Source organism: Bactrocera latifrons, unplaced genomic scaffold, assembly GCF_001853355.1.
Source record: "Bactrocera latifrons isolate USDA-ARS-PBARC rearing strain unplaced genomic scaffold, ASM185335v1 scaffold_230, whole genome shotgun sequence".
Lineage (NCBI taxonomy): Eukaryota > Metazoa > Arthropoda > Insecta > Diptera > Tephritidae > Bactrocera > Bactrocera latifrons.
Window position 1 is genome coordinate 212351 of NW_017535853.1, and position 15492 is coordinate 227842.

The window sequence follows — 15492 nt, forward strand, 5'->3', positions numbered from 1 at the left end:
ACGTACCCAAAACTTTCGGTTATAATTGTCAATTGAACCCTAAGAAACACAGAAATTTTAAAAGAAATCTCTAGTAGCGTTATTGGGTAATTAACCGGTGACTTAACCTATAGGGGGCTACAGGCTATGTTTCATTGGTGCTGTTACATGACATTTCTTCATTTTAAATGCATGGTGCATTCTATGTGACATGGACAACTTTCACTTGGGTTATTAAATSAGATGTCCTTTTTTTATACTTTTAAAAACAAAAAGCTTGCATTTTGTTTACCAATTGTTTTCTAAATACATTCCACAAATGATTTGGTGCTGCTTTGTTGCACGCAACATTTAAATGAGTGTTAATGACACACTCTAATTTTAATTATGATCTGGCAACCTTTCACGGTATTATTCAATCGGCTGGGTTCTTCGGATATTCCAAGCACTAGATTAACACCGGTTATTCTCGCTGGGCGGTCATAAGTTAATAAAATTTTGTTTTAAGATTAGGAGTTAATAGTAAATAAAGTGGAAAATGAGTGCTTTGCGTTCACATTTTGGGAAATTGTAAATATATATTTTTATTACTGCTCATTTTGTGAATTGTGTCGACGTGAATGAAGCTATGAACGGTGTCGAGTGAAACGTGTGCATAGCGTGAAAAGAGCGATTTGAAAGGAAGAGAAAAGTGGAACACTGGCATAGCCCTAGATGTACATTGCTTAAAATAAAATATACTAATTACAACAGCACACAGTTTTTTATAACTTTCAATATAAGTTAAAAGTTACTTATTTCCAAAAAACCAAAAAAAAAAAATAATCAAAGCAAAAAAAAAAAATTAGGTGTGAATTTTGAGAGCGAGCGAACGAACAAGCAGCGTGCGAAAGCGTTAAGAGAGAAGGTGACAAAATATGATTGTGTGTATTGTGTGTATAGCAAAAGAAAAATATTTTATATATACATACAACGTTCAAGATTGATTCTACTGGGTTGAGTGGTGTTAAATTTATTACATTAGTATCTATATATACTTATATGTATATAATTTATATTTTTTCTTTTCTCTATATGATAAAGGCTAATTTTGGTTTCATTCTACATGTCACATTCTTATATTTAATAATGATTTTCCAAAAATCCAAATAATATTATCAACTTCTTTATTGATTAGTCAATATTCACATTTATGTAAGAAAAGAATTTACTGTAAAAAGCAAATGCAAATAATTTCATTCTGATAAATAATTAAGCTAAATCAAGAGTCGTTATTGGAATGATTCTTAAAAATACACACTTCTTTGTGTATTTGACATGTGTATGTATATTGTATACCTTTTTTATACAAAAAAATATATATAATATTTCGCTTCAAAATATAGAAATACTTTTTGAATACAATTCCCAATGTTGTTTATTATATCCTTTCTAGTTAATACAACTTTTAATTTAATAAAACACTTCCAGTGGAGAATGGTATGAAATTGACATACTTTTATGTTGCAAATAATAAAAATAAAATCTGCAGAATATAATAATTTGTAATTTGAGACATATTTTCAAAGTTGCTATATATAATATTTAATTTACAACATTTTTTTAATTTGTTAAAATTTAAATATCTACTATTTTCTTACTTACATTAATACTTATTTGATATTTTTTTGTGACAACAGTAATACATATAATGGATTTTGTACAAGTAGCCGAAGAAGAGGGTGAGGAACCCATAGAGCTTCCGGCAGAGGAGGATGGAACTTTACTTCTATCCACTTTGCAAGCTCAATTCCCTGGTTCATGTGGTCTAAAGTATCGCAATGAAGATACGAAGGCAGTGCGCGGTGTGCGTTCGAACGAGGGTCGCTTATATCCGCCATCTTCTGAAGACGGTTGGGGCTCCAGCGTATTTTTCTGTGTTTTTCCCAAAGGTAATTTTGTGATTTAGCAAATCTAATATTGATATCATTTTAAATTTAATTTATGCTTATGCTTACAGAAAACAAACGCAAAAGTGATGACAATTTGGAAAACTCCACCGCCAAAACCAAACGTATTGAAACTCGTTTACGTTGCACTGATTTAATTGTTTTAGGTTTACCTTGGAAAACCACGGAGGATAGTTTGCGCGAGTATTTTGAAAGTTATGGTGAAGTGTTAATGGCACAAGTAAAAAAAGATATGAAATCTGGTCAATCCAAAGGTTTTGGGTTTGTACGCTTTGGTTCGTACGAAGCTCAGATGCGTGTGCTCTCGTCTAGACATTTAATTGATGGACGTTGGTGTGAAGTGAAAGTACCAAATTCTAAAGTAAGTTAATAACTCCGATTAATACCAAAATATGAAAAATTAATTAAAATATTTTCCTCCTATTTCATAGGGTATGATGCATCAAGTGCCATGTAAAGTATTTGTTGGTAGATGTACCGAAGACCTAACCGCCGATGATTTGCGAGATTACTTCTCGAAATTCGGAGAAGTAACCGATGTTTTCATACCGAAACCTTTTCGTGCATTCAGTTTCGTAACATTTTTGGATCCTGAAGTTGCGCAATCCTTGTGTGGCGAGGACCACATTATCAAAGGTAATGCCGAGAAATTTTTACCGTATATATTAATGTTGTATATATTGAGAAAAATGCCTGGATATAATACAATTAATATAAATATATAATATATATATGTATATATATATATATATTGTAGGTGTATCGGTACATGTTTCGAATGCAGCACCAAAGTCGGAACAAAATCGAAATTCTGGTCATAACCAACAAAATTACTCGTACAATTCTCAAAGTAGCATCGGCAGCGGCCTACACATGTTACATCATCAAGGCCTTAATGCAAGTGGCAGCGCCGGTGGAGGCGGCGGTAGTGTTAGCAATAATAGTTCTGGACGCAACGGCCATCAACGTTCTAGCAATTCGAATAATATGCTGAGTGATGGACCCATGCCGGGCAGTTCTAATAACGGTTCATATGGCATGAATGGTAATGGCTACGGTGGCAACAACAATGGATTTAATAGTGGCGGAAGTTTGGCCGGAAGCAGTAGCGGATTGATGGGAAATTCTGGCAATCGGTCAGATGGATCAATCACTCCATATAATCGTGGCAATGGAGGTAATTATATGAATAGTCGTTCAATGGGTCCTCAGCATAGTAGCAGTGGAAATATGGGTTGGAATAATCAAACAAATCGTGGTCATCTCGATATGCCAAATTTACAAGCGTTAGGCATAAATCCACAAGGGCCAAATCCACCAAATCAAGGTCAAAATATGAATAACCCATTGGGTGTCGGCCTCAATTTGAACTCATTACCAATGAATCCTGCTATCGTGGCTGCTGCCTTGAATCAATGGAGTCTACTCGGCAATCAATTGCAGAACCAGTCGCAAGATCAACAGGTAAACATTGAGATACGTGATTGTGAAGCTCACAATTTAAATAAATATAAGGTATCAAATCAGGGTGGAAATTTTTTGTCTTGGATGGCCCAAGCTAGTAACTCCGGAAATGGTGGAGGTTTAAATGCCAGTGGCAAAGGCAACAACTCAAATAATCCTAGTTCTAATGGAAGTGCAGGCATGGGCTCAGGATCCTGTAATGATACACAACAGGTCCTAAAACAACTACTATACACACATTTAACTCATCTAAAATATGTTTTTCTCTTTTTAGAATGGCAGTACTAATTCGAGCAGCCAAGGATGGTCACGTCAAAACTCTGGTGGTGTATCGCAAGGCTCGGCTGATGTTAAACCGAAATTCATTTAAATTAAATTAAAACTGAACAAAAATTATGTGAGAGCTAGCTACGTGTGTGTATGATGATAATTTTGACGCGATTTTTAAATTTTGACCGGTATTTCATTAAACATAAATAAATATGTAATCGTAAAATGGTTAAAATCATGCTTAACAATAACAGTATATTGATCTGAATAAAGTTTTAACCTCTATTGTAGTGCAAAACATGAAGTTTCTTATTTTTTGGTATATTGAAGGGGTCACTTGGCACTGATGTTTTATTACAGTTGAAAATTGCACTATTTGGAATAAAATATTTATTCCCTAAATSGGACCACTATAGATATAGTTGTTATGTATATAATCTGAGTCAGTTGCTCGGAGGGAGAATTCTTTTATTTTTGAAGGTTAGGTTCGGTGCAACTGAAGTAAACGTTTTTATTGCTTTATTTCAAATATTAAAAGTTAGAGATATACATACAGATGTATATTTTAATAAATTAAACTCAATAAAATTATTTTCTAAAATAAAATGAAAAAAAAATTAAATTTTTATATTGTGTATATTGATTCATTTTATTGCAGCAGTTAATTTTAACAATATTTTTTTATGATATAAAATTGCAATACAAAAATACAGCACTCGATATAATACATATAATTGCTTAACTTTGTTACTAAAATTTCAAACAAAAACAAGAACAAATATACAATTTATCTATGCTTACGCGTCTTTAAACGTTGACTGTAATAGTTACTGTCTTTAGAGCATAACAGCTGTTGTTACGTATTGACTGAGGTAATTTATGTTTTGCAGTTACAGCAAAAGTCCACTAATAAAAATTAGTATGAAAAATATACTTCTGACAGTAAGGCAATCGTTCATTTTTTCTTCTCACAAATTTATAAGGAAAGTGCAGCTTATAAAATTATTGTAATTGTGCTATGCAAATAGTATTTACACCAACAAATGCACAATATGTACTTTTCACACGGTGTACGATTGYATACAAGTTATATTTGAAAAGTTGTTGGTATACGCGGATTAGTTTAAGTTAAATTTAATTTTGATTTGATTAATTTAAATTTAAGTAAATTTTTTTTACTAATATTTGGTGTTGTTCATTTTCTTTGTTCGTTTAGACAAATTTGCAAAAATGATTTCAAAATCTTTAACATACATACGTTTGAAGATAGACTATGTGACGAATGAGATGTAGAGAGAGAATTAACTTGGTAATTTTAAATTTTGGAAACGTTAGCAAAGACACTGGGCAGTTAGCATAAAAGTATTCGACAAATGAGATTCATTGCTCAATATTAATCATCAATAGAAAAGAAAAAAATGTATGTTTTTCTGTAGAAATAAGATAACTTTTGGATAAGGTTTATGTGTGTGTGTGTGTATGTAATTGGATTCGAGTTATGCGAGATTCATCAGCTAAAATAATGTATAATAAGTAGTTATGAAATTTATTTTATGAATATATAGTTTTTTCTATCCATTCGTCCATGCTGAATGTAGCCACATCTTTGTTTTCGGTGTCCCGCTGCTTGAATATATCTGCAACAGAAAAAAATATATTTTGATTACATACCATACAGCAAATATAGTTTTCTTCAAATAATGCCTTCGCACACACATACCAATATAAGTTCTAATTTTGACTGCACACATAAGGAAATCATCGAATGAAATTTTACCATCGCGCGAACCATAACGATGTGCCAACGCATTGAGTATACGATTGTTGAGGTGATAGCCGGCGGAGTTGAGCGCATCACGCAATTTAAAGCCATCAATGCGTCCGGTATTTTCCGGATCGTAAAGCTTAAATACGGCTTTCCATTTTGCTATGTCGGTGAGTAGCGCTTCGAACTCCTCGAAGCCCAGTTTACCCGACTGATCGACATCCATCATGGCAACCATGGAGCGGCAGACATCCTTCGAGAAACCATTACTACTCTCCTCCATTATTACTATTAGTAAAAAAGGTGAAAATCATTTAAAAATATTACTTTAGTAATAAATTGCATTTAAGCCGYTTCTCACCTGGTGGCAATCCCATATAACCGCCAGGCTTGGTTTGATTTGCATTTGAAGGATTTTGTGCGTTGTCCTCCGAAAAGATGCTCTCAAATGGTGTACCCTTGCAAAATGGACCACAAATAAGCGCTAAGATATTGAGGCCACCGCCCTCAGCCGGGGCGCCACCGCCAACGTCAGCGTTTTGCACATTATAATTGTACGGTGTATAACTTGTACTTTTTGGTAAACCTGTTTGGTGTCGGGCATGAAAATATGTAATGTTGAAATTATTATTATTATTATTATTATAGTATTTAATTATTATTGAAGTATTTATAATTATTTAAAACACAATTTGGCATTACACAGTCACCTACCATCTTTCATTGAATGATCCAATATCCGTTTCAATTCCATCCAATCCACTTCCATGTCTGGACCGGCAATACTTTTGAAAAGTTTCAAAAGACTTTCATTATGTCCTTCGTTCGGTCTGGGATCCATTGGGTTTGGAAGATTTGGCAACACCTGCACACACAGTAACAGACAAGTTTTAAAAATATTTCATAATGATTTGACGACCAAACATACTAGAATATAGTATTTAGAAGTAATAGCACAAAACTAGAGTTATTGCAAGATTATAAAAATATATAGATATACATTAATATATATATTAACACAAATTCGAGTTACAAAAATATATATTAATTTGCAGTTTACAAAGGCTACATGTGGACTGTCTACATAATATTGCTAATTTCTTTTGAAATGATTTGCTTAATGGGTTATATTCGCATTTGAATCTAAAAAAATATTTTTTTGTTACGTATATAACATACAGATTTATTATATATCACATACACAATATTGTTCGAAAATTTTGAGTTTATCTGGCAAATAGTACCGGAGATATGCTCATATTTTTGGTCATATGCAGTTAGAATTTTCAAAAAATCTATAATATGTGTACACATTTTTAGATCAAGAAATTTCAAAATATTCTCATACAAAAATTTTTTATGGTTTTTTTTTGTGAAGAAAATTTCTCGACCGATCGATTTGAAATTTTTACATGAGTTTCTTAGATATTATTGTCGCCTTGTATTTTTTTTTTTTTATCTGCAAGTGAAAAGAACCCCTTAAGACTTGGAAATTATATACCACTACATTCAAATAAAATCAGTAATTAAGGAATGCATTCTATTGGAGTGTTTTTTTTTAGGTTTTTATAACTTTGATTGTAAGCGGATGTATTCGCTCATATATAAATTTATACTTATTTTTAATTATATATTTACCTCGATGTCACCTTAACTTTTTAGTCACAACTGTTATGAACTACACAGAATAATCAGCAGAAACCATTTTATCAACCACTTTTTCTTTTCATACACCATACAATTTTAATTTTTTAATATTTTTATTAATAAATTTGATTGATTATATTATTGATGTAAATATATTTATACACTAAATGATTTCAATGGCTAAACGGTAAACGCATCTACTGTGTGAGTAGACTTATGTCTTTTTTTTTTTTTTTTTTTTTTTTTTTTTTTTTTTTTTTTTTTTTTTTTTTTTTTTTTTTTTTTTTTTTTTTTTTTTTTTTTTTTGCATAAGGAAATGTTGGAATGAATTTTAAAGTTGTGCACTAAAATATATGAATATATAATGTGATCAAATTGAAAGGTGAAGTTTGTCCACTTCATCTAATTCAAATAATATTATTGGCAGATGTGCACTTTGTCTTATGGAGACAATAACCACGAACAAACAACCACAAGAATTAAATTCAATGAATATTTTATCAAACCAAGGTAAATGAAATTTTTTTTAAGCGACTGAAAGTGATTACATAATTTCTACACACTAGCCAAACCCTGAGTAAAAGCATTCCTGTATGTATTTATATAAATTGTAAGTAATTGCATGCATGTATGTATGTGGAGCAGTTATATACAAGCATGAAGCATATAAATACTTAAATTAACATTGTTACTAACCTTATCATCAGTCGGGCTTCCATATCCAACATGGTCGTCATTCTCTCTGGTGTATTAGTAGTATTGGAAGGATCAAAAGGGAAAGAGAAGAAAAAAGTTTGGTAAAAGAGTGCAGACCAAATGACAAACCCACAAAAGATTGTCAAGCAAATCCATTCTGAATTATATAGGACTGTGGCACACAGTTAAAGTATATGAAATGAGTAATTAGGTACAGTGAAAGTGCACTTTAGCGGACTAAGCAGCAGGGCCATGCCTTTTGTTCAACTGATGGATACTCTTTAGATACGCAGTTATATATGTACGTGTATTTATACGAAAAAGTTTATATAAAGCGTATAAAAACAAAATATTAAAAAAATGTAAAACAAATAGAAATAAAAAAATGGGTAGTCGAAAAAGTCTTTTCGTATTTCAAATCAAACTTCAACTTATTTTTTTTTATATTTATACAAATAAATAAATAAATATGTACCATTTTGGTCGACTACTTTTTGTAATTTTTCTGCTAGAGACATTATTTTAAAAGTGTAAAACTTTTATCAGTGTAAATCGAAATTTCAAAATTTCCAGAACGGAAGCGAGCGAACTATTGTTGTGCTACACGAACTGATACAGCATCGTCTCCGTAAACTTCAAAAATTTCATTGGTGGCTTGAGTTGTATTCTTCGCTTTTTTATAAAAAAAAAAATCAAAATATAGCGAATTTCTTAATTATTTTGACTGATTTTTGAACAGCGGTAACCTTACTTTGAAACTTCCTAGAATTTATTTTTTTTATTTTCGGTTAAATGAAGCTTAAAATCTCACGTTTCCAACATTATATGGTATGACACAATGTATTGGTATGACAATGGAGATATACGACTGCAACGACATCTGTTGACAAAATACGAAAAGACTTTTTCGACCACCCAATATTAAGTTTAGCAAACCAGGTCAAGTGGTCATGTGCGCTCAAACACTCAAAAATTACAAAAAAATATATAATTTAATATTTACAAGCAATAATTTTTTTTTTCGTTTAAAATAACGCTGTTTCACTGTACTTATGATTTTTCACATAACACATTCTGATGAGTTGTAAGAAAAAATAATAGTTATATATAGGTACATACTCCATGTTATTCTGAGTTTCCGAGAAAACACGAATAACGAATTCACCTTCCTCATTTGGATCAAAGGTTGATGGTACAATTAAGTAATGACCAGGTGGTAGCTTAAAACGTGCACAAACCTAAAAGTATAGATCAAAATTTGTATTTTAAATTTTTTCTTCGCCCTCGCCTTCATATTTATATAATTTAGCGTACTGTAAGTGAAATCGCACTCACCTCACGGGTATTAATGAAATGTGGCGAACGTCCAACGGATGCACGATATTTAAAGAAATTCACACCCTGTGGTCGGGTGTGTAAGTCATCTTCGCTTAGATGATAAATGGCAAAACCGATTGTCAAACATTCCATGCCCATATTACGCTTGGAACGACGATTCTTTTGCATCAGCGCTACAATAACCGTACACTTSCCATCGTCATCATCTTCATCCGGATCGGCTAGTGTTATTACATACTGTGGATTATGCCAAAAGGTGTCTAAAAAGTTACGACAACCACCAGCTGTTACACCTTGCGTCCATTCACCCTCAAACATAGACATTTCCCAACGTCGTTTACCGCTATTTTGCTGCTCCTCGGTAAGTGAATCAGGTGATAAATTACAGATTTCAACACGATCGAAATGATTGAGGAAATCTTGAAATGACATCCAAAATTCACCATCACGATCAAATGTTAAACCGATTTCCTGTTTCTGATCTTCGGGTATATAACGCCATTCGGGTGAACTATCACTCCACGGACCATTCCATTCGGCCTCATTACCCCAGGGATTACGCATACGTATCATTGGTATTTTACCTTGCCGATTGGGTACAGCAATATCGAGTAAACAAACTTTCGTTATCGAGTATGCGTGGCCACGTATCAGCCCTTGTGGCGTCTCAGCCTCCAAAACATTCGGATCGGGCTCTAAGGAGCAACCCATTAAGGAGTTACGATCGACAGCTTTATGTAAAATGTTGAATAGATTTGGCGGTGCCTCTTTAAGGTCATACCATTCCGTTACACCGCCGGTAAAATCTTCCATACCCTCACAAGTGGTGCCGCCCTTTAGTGCTTCATATGAGCCATGTAATCTGTAGGTGTGAGGAGAAAATAATTAAATACAAAAAATTACAGAGCTTATTTCACGCACTTGGCATAGGCTTTCTCCAACAGTGCACTCCAAAACTCGTTCTTCTCAGTGGAATGCATATACATCAATTCGCCRCGATATGTCGGCAGACGATCGTCGACCACCACATCAATCCATTTACCATACTGCCAAAAGCAAAAGTGAAAAATACCAGCGTAACTTTCCTCGAARCTTTGATCTGGTGGCACAACGCGAAAGAATAGATTTGGATCCTGCGTTAGATTGGCAGTGGCGGCGAGCAACCAACAGTCGCCCAATTCGCCTTGTTGCACATCGAAACGCGAATAGCCCTCCACGAAGAATTGTGGATCATCAGCGATCTCCTGCATTTTTTCATAATTATTTTTRTTGCGTGCACATATTTTTCTCATTACTGTACTTACATGCGGTCTCATCCATTCAATGTGTCGATCGGGTCGTTGTGAAAACAGAAGAGACTCGTTGTTGGCTGGAAACAGCGGATCCTCAAATAAGGAGCCGTTTGCTAGGCACATGCTCCGGATGGACTCAAAGTCTTGGATGTCTGCTTGCACCCGTGTACCGCTGCCCTTTTCGCCAAGCTAAGAAATATGTGTAAAATGATTGCCCATTAATCATAATCAATATAGCAACCCTTACTAAATATGTTATGTTTTGTGTATGTTTACAGCAAAAAAGGCATAACTAAAAAAACTTCAAAGTAATAATGTTCGGTTGTGTGAACTAAAATAAGTTTTAAAAACGTGTAAAAATTTAGATTTTTCTGTKTTAGATAGGCGCTTTTTGAAGAATCTAAGAACTGTAATTCAACGCGAAATTCTACGAGGTTGGTTTCTTTCATGAAAAATATACTTCTCAAGCGARTACAACAGCCTTTAAGAGGTGGCTTGAGACCTGCTTAAATGGAATTTGAGGGAGWGTTGATATCACAGAAAAATACACAAAATGTTTCTAATATTGATTGCAGACTCGACGCTGCCGAAAATACTCGAGAGAGACTGTATTTAGCATCTGGCCAAATATGACCTAAACTGGTCATGCGCAAACCAAAATGATTAAAACATTTTTTAGATTACAGGGTTTGTCTGAAAGTAAAAGAACTGATTTTYTTCCGCCGCGACTGTACTTCGGAGCGTGCGCGCAATGACTGGATTCGGTAGATGGCGTTTCTAGCTAACGAACGAACAGCTGGCCAGTTGTCTCCGAGCACCTGGAGAGTCAGGACAAGCCGAAAATGCAGCGTTCGTTAGAGCAGAGGTACGCGATTAAATTCTGTGTGAAACTCGGTAAATCTGCGACAGAGACGTTTGATATGATCAATCAGGCTTACCMAGATGTTTGCTTTAGCAAGAAGTGGTGTGTTTCGGTAGCACCAGGCCTTTTTGGAGGCTTGATCGCTGATGAATGAGCAAATCCAAAGTGAAAACAATACTCATTGTCTTTTTTGTCAAAGGCATCGTCCGCCATGAATTTGTTTCTCCTGGACAAACCGCGTCAACGACAAGTTTTACGTGGAAGTTCTCAAGAGACTCAAAGGATGAGTCAATCGGGTCCGACAAGATTTCGCAGCCGTTTGGAAGTTGCACCACGACAACGCCCCGGCTCACACGCTGCCGCAGCCGCCCTACAGCCCAGATGTGGCCCCCCGGACTTCAGTGAGATACCAGAAGATCTCAATATCACCTATGGATCGAGTCAACATATTTTGGTTAATGTTTTGGATATGAAGCGTACCAATTCTAGACTCGATACCCAAAATATTTGAATATTTTGAAATAACGATATCAATTAGAGATCTCAAACGAGTTGCTTGACAAGATAGCKRAAGATTCTACATTTATCAAACGCAYCAATACTGCTGACGAGACGAAGGTGCATGAATAGAACGTCGAARCTGTACAGCAATCTAATGAACAGTGAGAGCCGAAACAGAGAAAAAGAAAATTCGCTGAAGGCACTGTCCCAACCAAGGTTCATAATACGTGTATGGAAAATGGAATTAAAAGCTGCTTTTTTTGGCCAATGAGCTTATTTTGAAAACGACAATAAATATGTGTGTTATAATACATCAAAAAGAAGTGTTTTGTTTGGTTAGTCCAGGMCAAATTTGGTAAATGCATTAAGAATTGTCACGGAAGCAGCAATATCACGAAGTAATGGAAAAATATTAATTCCGACTCCTTTTAATACGATTTTTGAAACGCTTTGGATTCCAAAAATTAATTGCTTTTAAAACAAAATTAGGCCCTAAAAAACAAAGATTCATTAGTATCGTCAATTATTTACGACACATATTTACAAGATTTCAACATATTCCTACTTTGTAAATCAGYTGCCCATCAAAGGTACGCTTTCGCACCAACGCAGGTGGTTTCTTAACAGCTTCATTCAACTGCTTTTCACATTTMACATCACACGTGTCGAGCTGCACACTCTTACTATCCACACTGTCCGCATCAATCGGCRCTAAATTGTAGTAAAGTGCCTCGATGCTTAAACTGGCAGTCAAGCAGGCAGTTCTACGCAATTTCGACGCGTTTTCACTGTCTCTTATATCCGCTTTGGTGCAAACATCGCTCTCCACTTGAAACACACATGAATCGGCGGCTAAGGTGGAAGTGCGACTATAATCAGTTTCTTTCGTCAACATTTTTCGACGTTCGAAAAAATTTCAAAGAGGCGGCTACTACGTGTACTACGAGTACGGCCACAAGAACTCTTGTTAAAAATGCACTTTTCGAATAATCGCGTTATTGCTGACTTATCGCACGATTTTGCCTGCCTACTCGAGGAGTATACGCGCTTGAATGACTAGCATGCGGACACAAGAAACRCTATCTGTGTCCTGTTTGCCCGTTTTCAATGGACAATGGGCTGTGTCTAGACGTGATATGCGCATCGCAATCATTTAAATAACATTATGGATATTAAGGAGTGCTACGCAACTTAGTTTATACCACGAAGCTTATTTATACCGTGTGTGCGGGTGTRTGTGTACTGTTGGGAATGAAATGGSGCGCCAATGAAGGGATAATTTAATGCTTTTTTAACTCAAATATGTCACGAATAACGGTTGTTAACGCATGATAGTTGACTAAATTAGGCTGAAAAATCTCTCTATTGGGAGAAAATTCACATATACATGTGTTAGGTGGCCCGTACCGAGGTACCGTTATAACATTATTTTTTTACAGCACACTTAAAGTTGACACTGAATTAAATTGTATGCTAACATTCGCTAATTTTGAGTATGATAGCTATTTGTTGTTGTTTAATTTGGCGCAAGCGTGAATGGGAGTGGGTACTAGCATAGCCTTCAAATATGTATGTAAAGCTGTTCTATCCTTTTGCAGGCACTATCCACTTGCAGGCACTCCTGTAACTTAACACTATAACGGTATGCAGCAACATATGCTTAAGTAGCTGTGTCTGTGCATGTGTGCATGTGACAAAGCAGTGGCGTATGTAGGTTTTGAAGTTTGTCCCAGAAAGTTCTTTACATTTCTTCGTAGTTGAAATGTTTGTAAAACTTAATTGGATTTTTTTATATAGCATATTTTATATGRAAAACTTTTTTCTGTGACAAGACATCTTTGATATTGTCGAAGACTGCGCTACAAGCTCTGAAAACATTGTTTAGATCGAACCTTTGTACCATACCATACAAACTGAACGATCAAATTATTAATTTAGAAATATTTCTAAAGTCTTTTATCCTATAAGAAATGCATCCGTTACCCATAATTAGCTTCGGTATAGCCGAAATTTGGAGTAATTTGGTCAATTTTCCACAAAAACTCTCGAGTATATTTACCTCGCTATCCTGGGGCCATGGCTCACGCTTAATCTAGGAGAGAAGATTACAAGTCACGCTAACAGAGAGTGGATGGTGCAAAGATACGCGATGCGATGGAGTAGGCACTTTGATCTATTGCGCGCAGCTAGATCTTAGGTGACCCTACAGGCTTCCGGAATATTGCAGTATACTTCAGGCAGATGTCTTTGAGGTCAGGAGACCCGCTAAAATAGCTTAAGATGCAGGAAATTACGTAAAAATATCATTAATAGAGTTTTTCTTTCCGTTCAGTAATCTTGCCTATCCTGCATGCCCCTAAGGCGGAATGCCTGAATCTCACCCTGATCCGTCAGCTTTTTCAGAAATAGACTGACGGATGCTAAAATCATACACAACGACACTTCCGAAAGGGTTGACAGACGGATCGGGGTAGAATGGAATGCCTTAGTAGGATTCRGAACTGCCAAGATCATTTGCAACGGAACGGAAGGAAAGCCGGCAAGTTTTCTACGCTCACGGTCTTGAAAGGACTGCAATACGGTTATTGTCCTAGACGCAGAACATCACGTGTCTCATGTAGAAAGTGCAAGGAATTGGTATATGAGAGATGCTGGAACATTTCCTCTGTTTTTGACAGGCCTTATCTAGAACTCGGCTTAGATATCTAGGAGCTTCACAGTTCAAGGGACCGGAGGATGTATCAGAATTAGATATCAAGTTCACATTGACCAACGCAAAAAGCGATGACGTACTGCACGACGTAAAATTACTGTTATTTTGCTATAGGCCCCTTAATACTTATTAACTTTACAGCCTTGTGGCTGCAAAAATAACTRTACAATTACAGTCTCTTAAGTGATAATGCACTTAATGGCAATTATGCAAATAAGAGGCGCTCTTTCGTAGGTGTCGCTGATTTTCCATGTCGACCAATGTGGGAATATGTTATTTGCGAAAAGTTACAGTAATATTGTGAGACGCAATAGTAAATGACATATTTAATTTTTTTGCCGACTGATTATAAATTTTAATAACATAGAATACAGGGTCTCCAAAYAAATTATGCATCATTCATTAGGGTAATTAATTTATATAACCTCAACATGATAGTTAATTTGAGATTGTGAGCGAAATTATAGGGATTCAATTTGATAATGATTCATAGCTATGATACAATTTTATAATCGTTTTCGTATTCATAGAATAGTCGACATCTCGTTCTCCGTTCTCCTACGGAAAGWTTTAAATCAACAAATGAAATTAATATAAAATAGTGATAATTGAAAGAAAAAACTGTCAACTTGACTAAAGTTTAAAATGTATTAATGTGTCGGTGATTAATTGAATAAAAAATGTGCGSCACTTACATGTGATGTCTAAGTATGCAATAACGATTTCAAAGAAGCCGCATAAAGAATAGTAAAAGCCATTATTTATTTGTAATTACAATTACTGTATAAATGTATGTATATATATGGTTAAACGCATACATCTAAAGCAAGATTTTTACTATATTTAGGAATGTTACTATTCAACTGTTAAAAATAAGACAAAATTATATATACGGAACGATTTTTGCTTACTAAATCAAATCTTACAGCAAACAAGTAGAATGTGCACCAAATGAATTTGTCGTGAAGATTTGTATTTTAGTAGTTGTGAAAAAAAATAATAAGAAAAAACGAAAT

General features: G+C 34.8%; 2 protein-coding genes across 9 annotated transcripts in view; one reads left to right on the forward strand and one right to left on the reverse strand.

Moving 5' to 3' along the window:
- Nucleotides 1-417: 417 nt before the first annotated feature.
- On the forward strand, nt 418-3966 carry LOC108968896 (TAR DNA-binding protein 43). Of its 4 annotated transcripts, none has more exons than XM_018933232.1 (7): nt 418-886; nt 1659-1910; nt 1979-2289; nt 2360-2564; nt 2686-3392; nt 3444-3605; nt 3667-3966. In XM_018933232.1, the coding sequence occupies exons 2-7, from the start codon at nt 1670-1672 to the stop codon at nt 3760-3762; spliced, it is 1722 nt and encodes a 573-aa protein (XP_018788777.1). In that variant the 5' UTR covers nt 418-886; nt 1659-1669; the 3' UTR covers nt 3763-3966. The 4 variants fall into 4 exon arrangements, with proteins under 4 accessions (XP_018788777.1, XP_018788779.1, XP_018788778.1 ...); XM_018933234.1 differs by having other exon boundaries at nt 3456-3605; XM_018933233.1 differs by having other exon boundaries at nt 418-549.
- A 339-nt stretch (nt 3967-4305) lies between these two features.
- LOC108968886 (calpain-A) overlaps nt 4306-15492 on the reverse strand; it is a 12804-nt gene continuing 1617 nt past the window's right edge. For 3 of the 5 annotated variants that reach the window (XM_018933209.1, XM_018933210.1, XM_018933211.1), the window contains exons 3-11: nt 10413-10589; nt 10030-10352; nt 9106-9970; nt 8890-9008; nt 7771-7816; nt 6142-6292; nt 5789-6013; nt 5383-5715; nt 5214-5299 (exon numbers count right to left, since the gene is read on the reverse strand). In XM_018933209.1, the coding sequence (XP_018788754.1) occupies nt 5214-5299; nt 5383-5715; nt 5789-6013; nt 6142-6292; nt 7771-7816; nt 8890-9008; nt 9106-9970; nt 10030-10352; nt 10413-10589 (2325 nt within the window). Of the gene's footprint in view, nt 5300-5382; nt 5716-5788; nt 6014-6141; nt 6293-7770; nt 7844-8889; nt 9009-9105; nt 9971-10029; nt 10353-10412; nt 10590-15492 lie in introns of those variants that run through there. The other 2 variants (XM_018933212.1, XR_001993358.1) reach the window with 2 other exon arrangements.

Bases quoted from the DNA above. Each gene is read 5' to 3' on its own strand.
- LOC108968896 (XM_018933232.1), top strand. From the start codon at position 1,670: ATGGATTTTGTACAAGTAGCCGAAGAAGAGGGTGAGGAACCCATAGAG. The intron at 1,911-1,978 runs GTAATTTTGTGA...TTATGCTTACAG, and splicing joins TTTCTGTGTTTTTCCCAAAG to AAAACAAACGCAAAAGTGAT. The intron at 3,393-3,443 runs GTAAACATTGAG...AATAAATATAAG, and splicing joins ACCAGTCGCAAGATCAACAG to GTATCAAATCAGGGTGGAAA.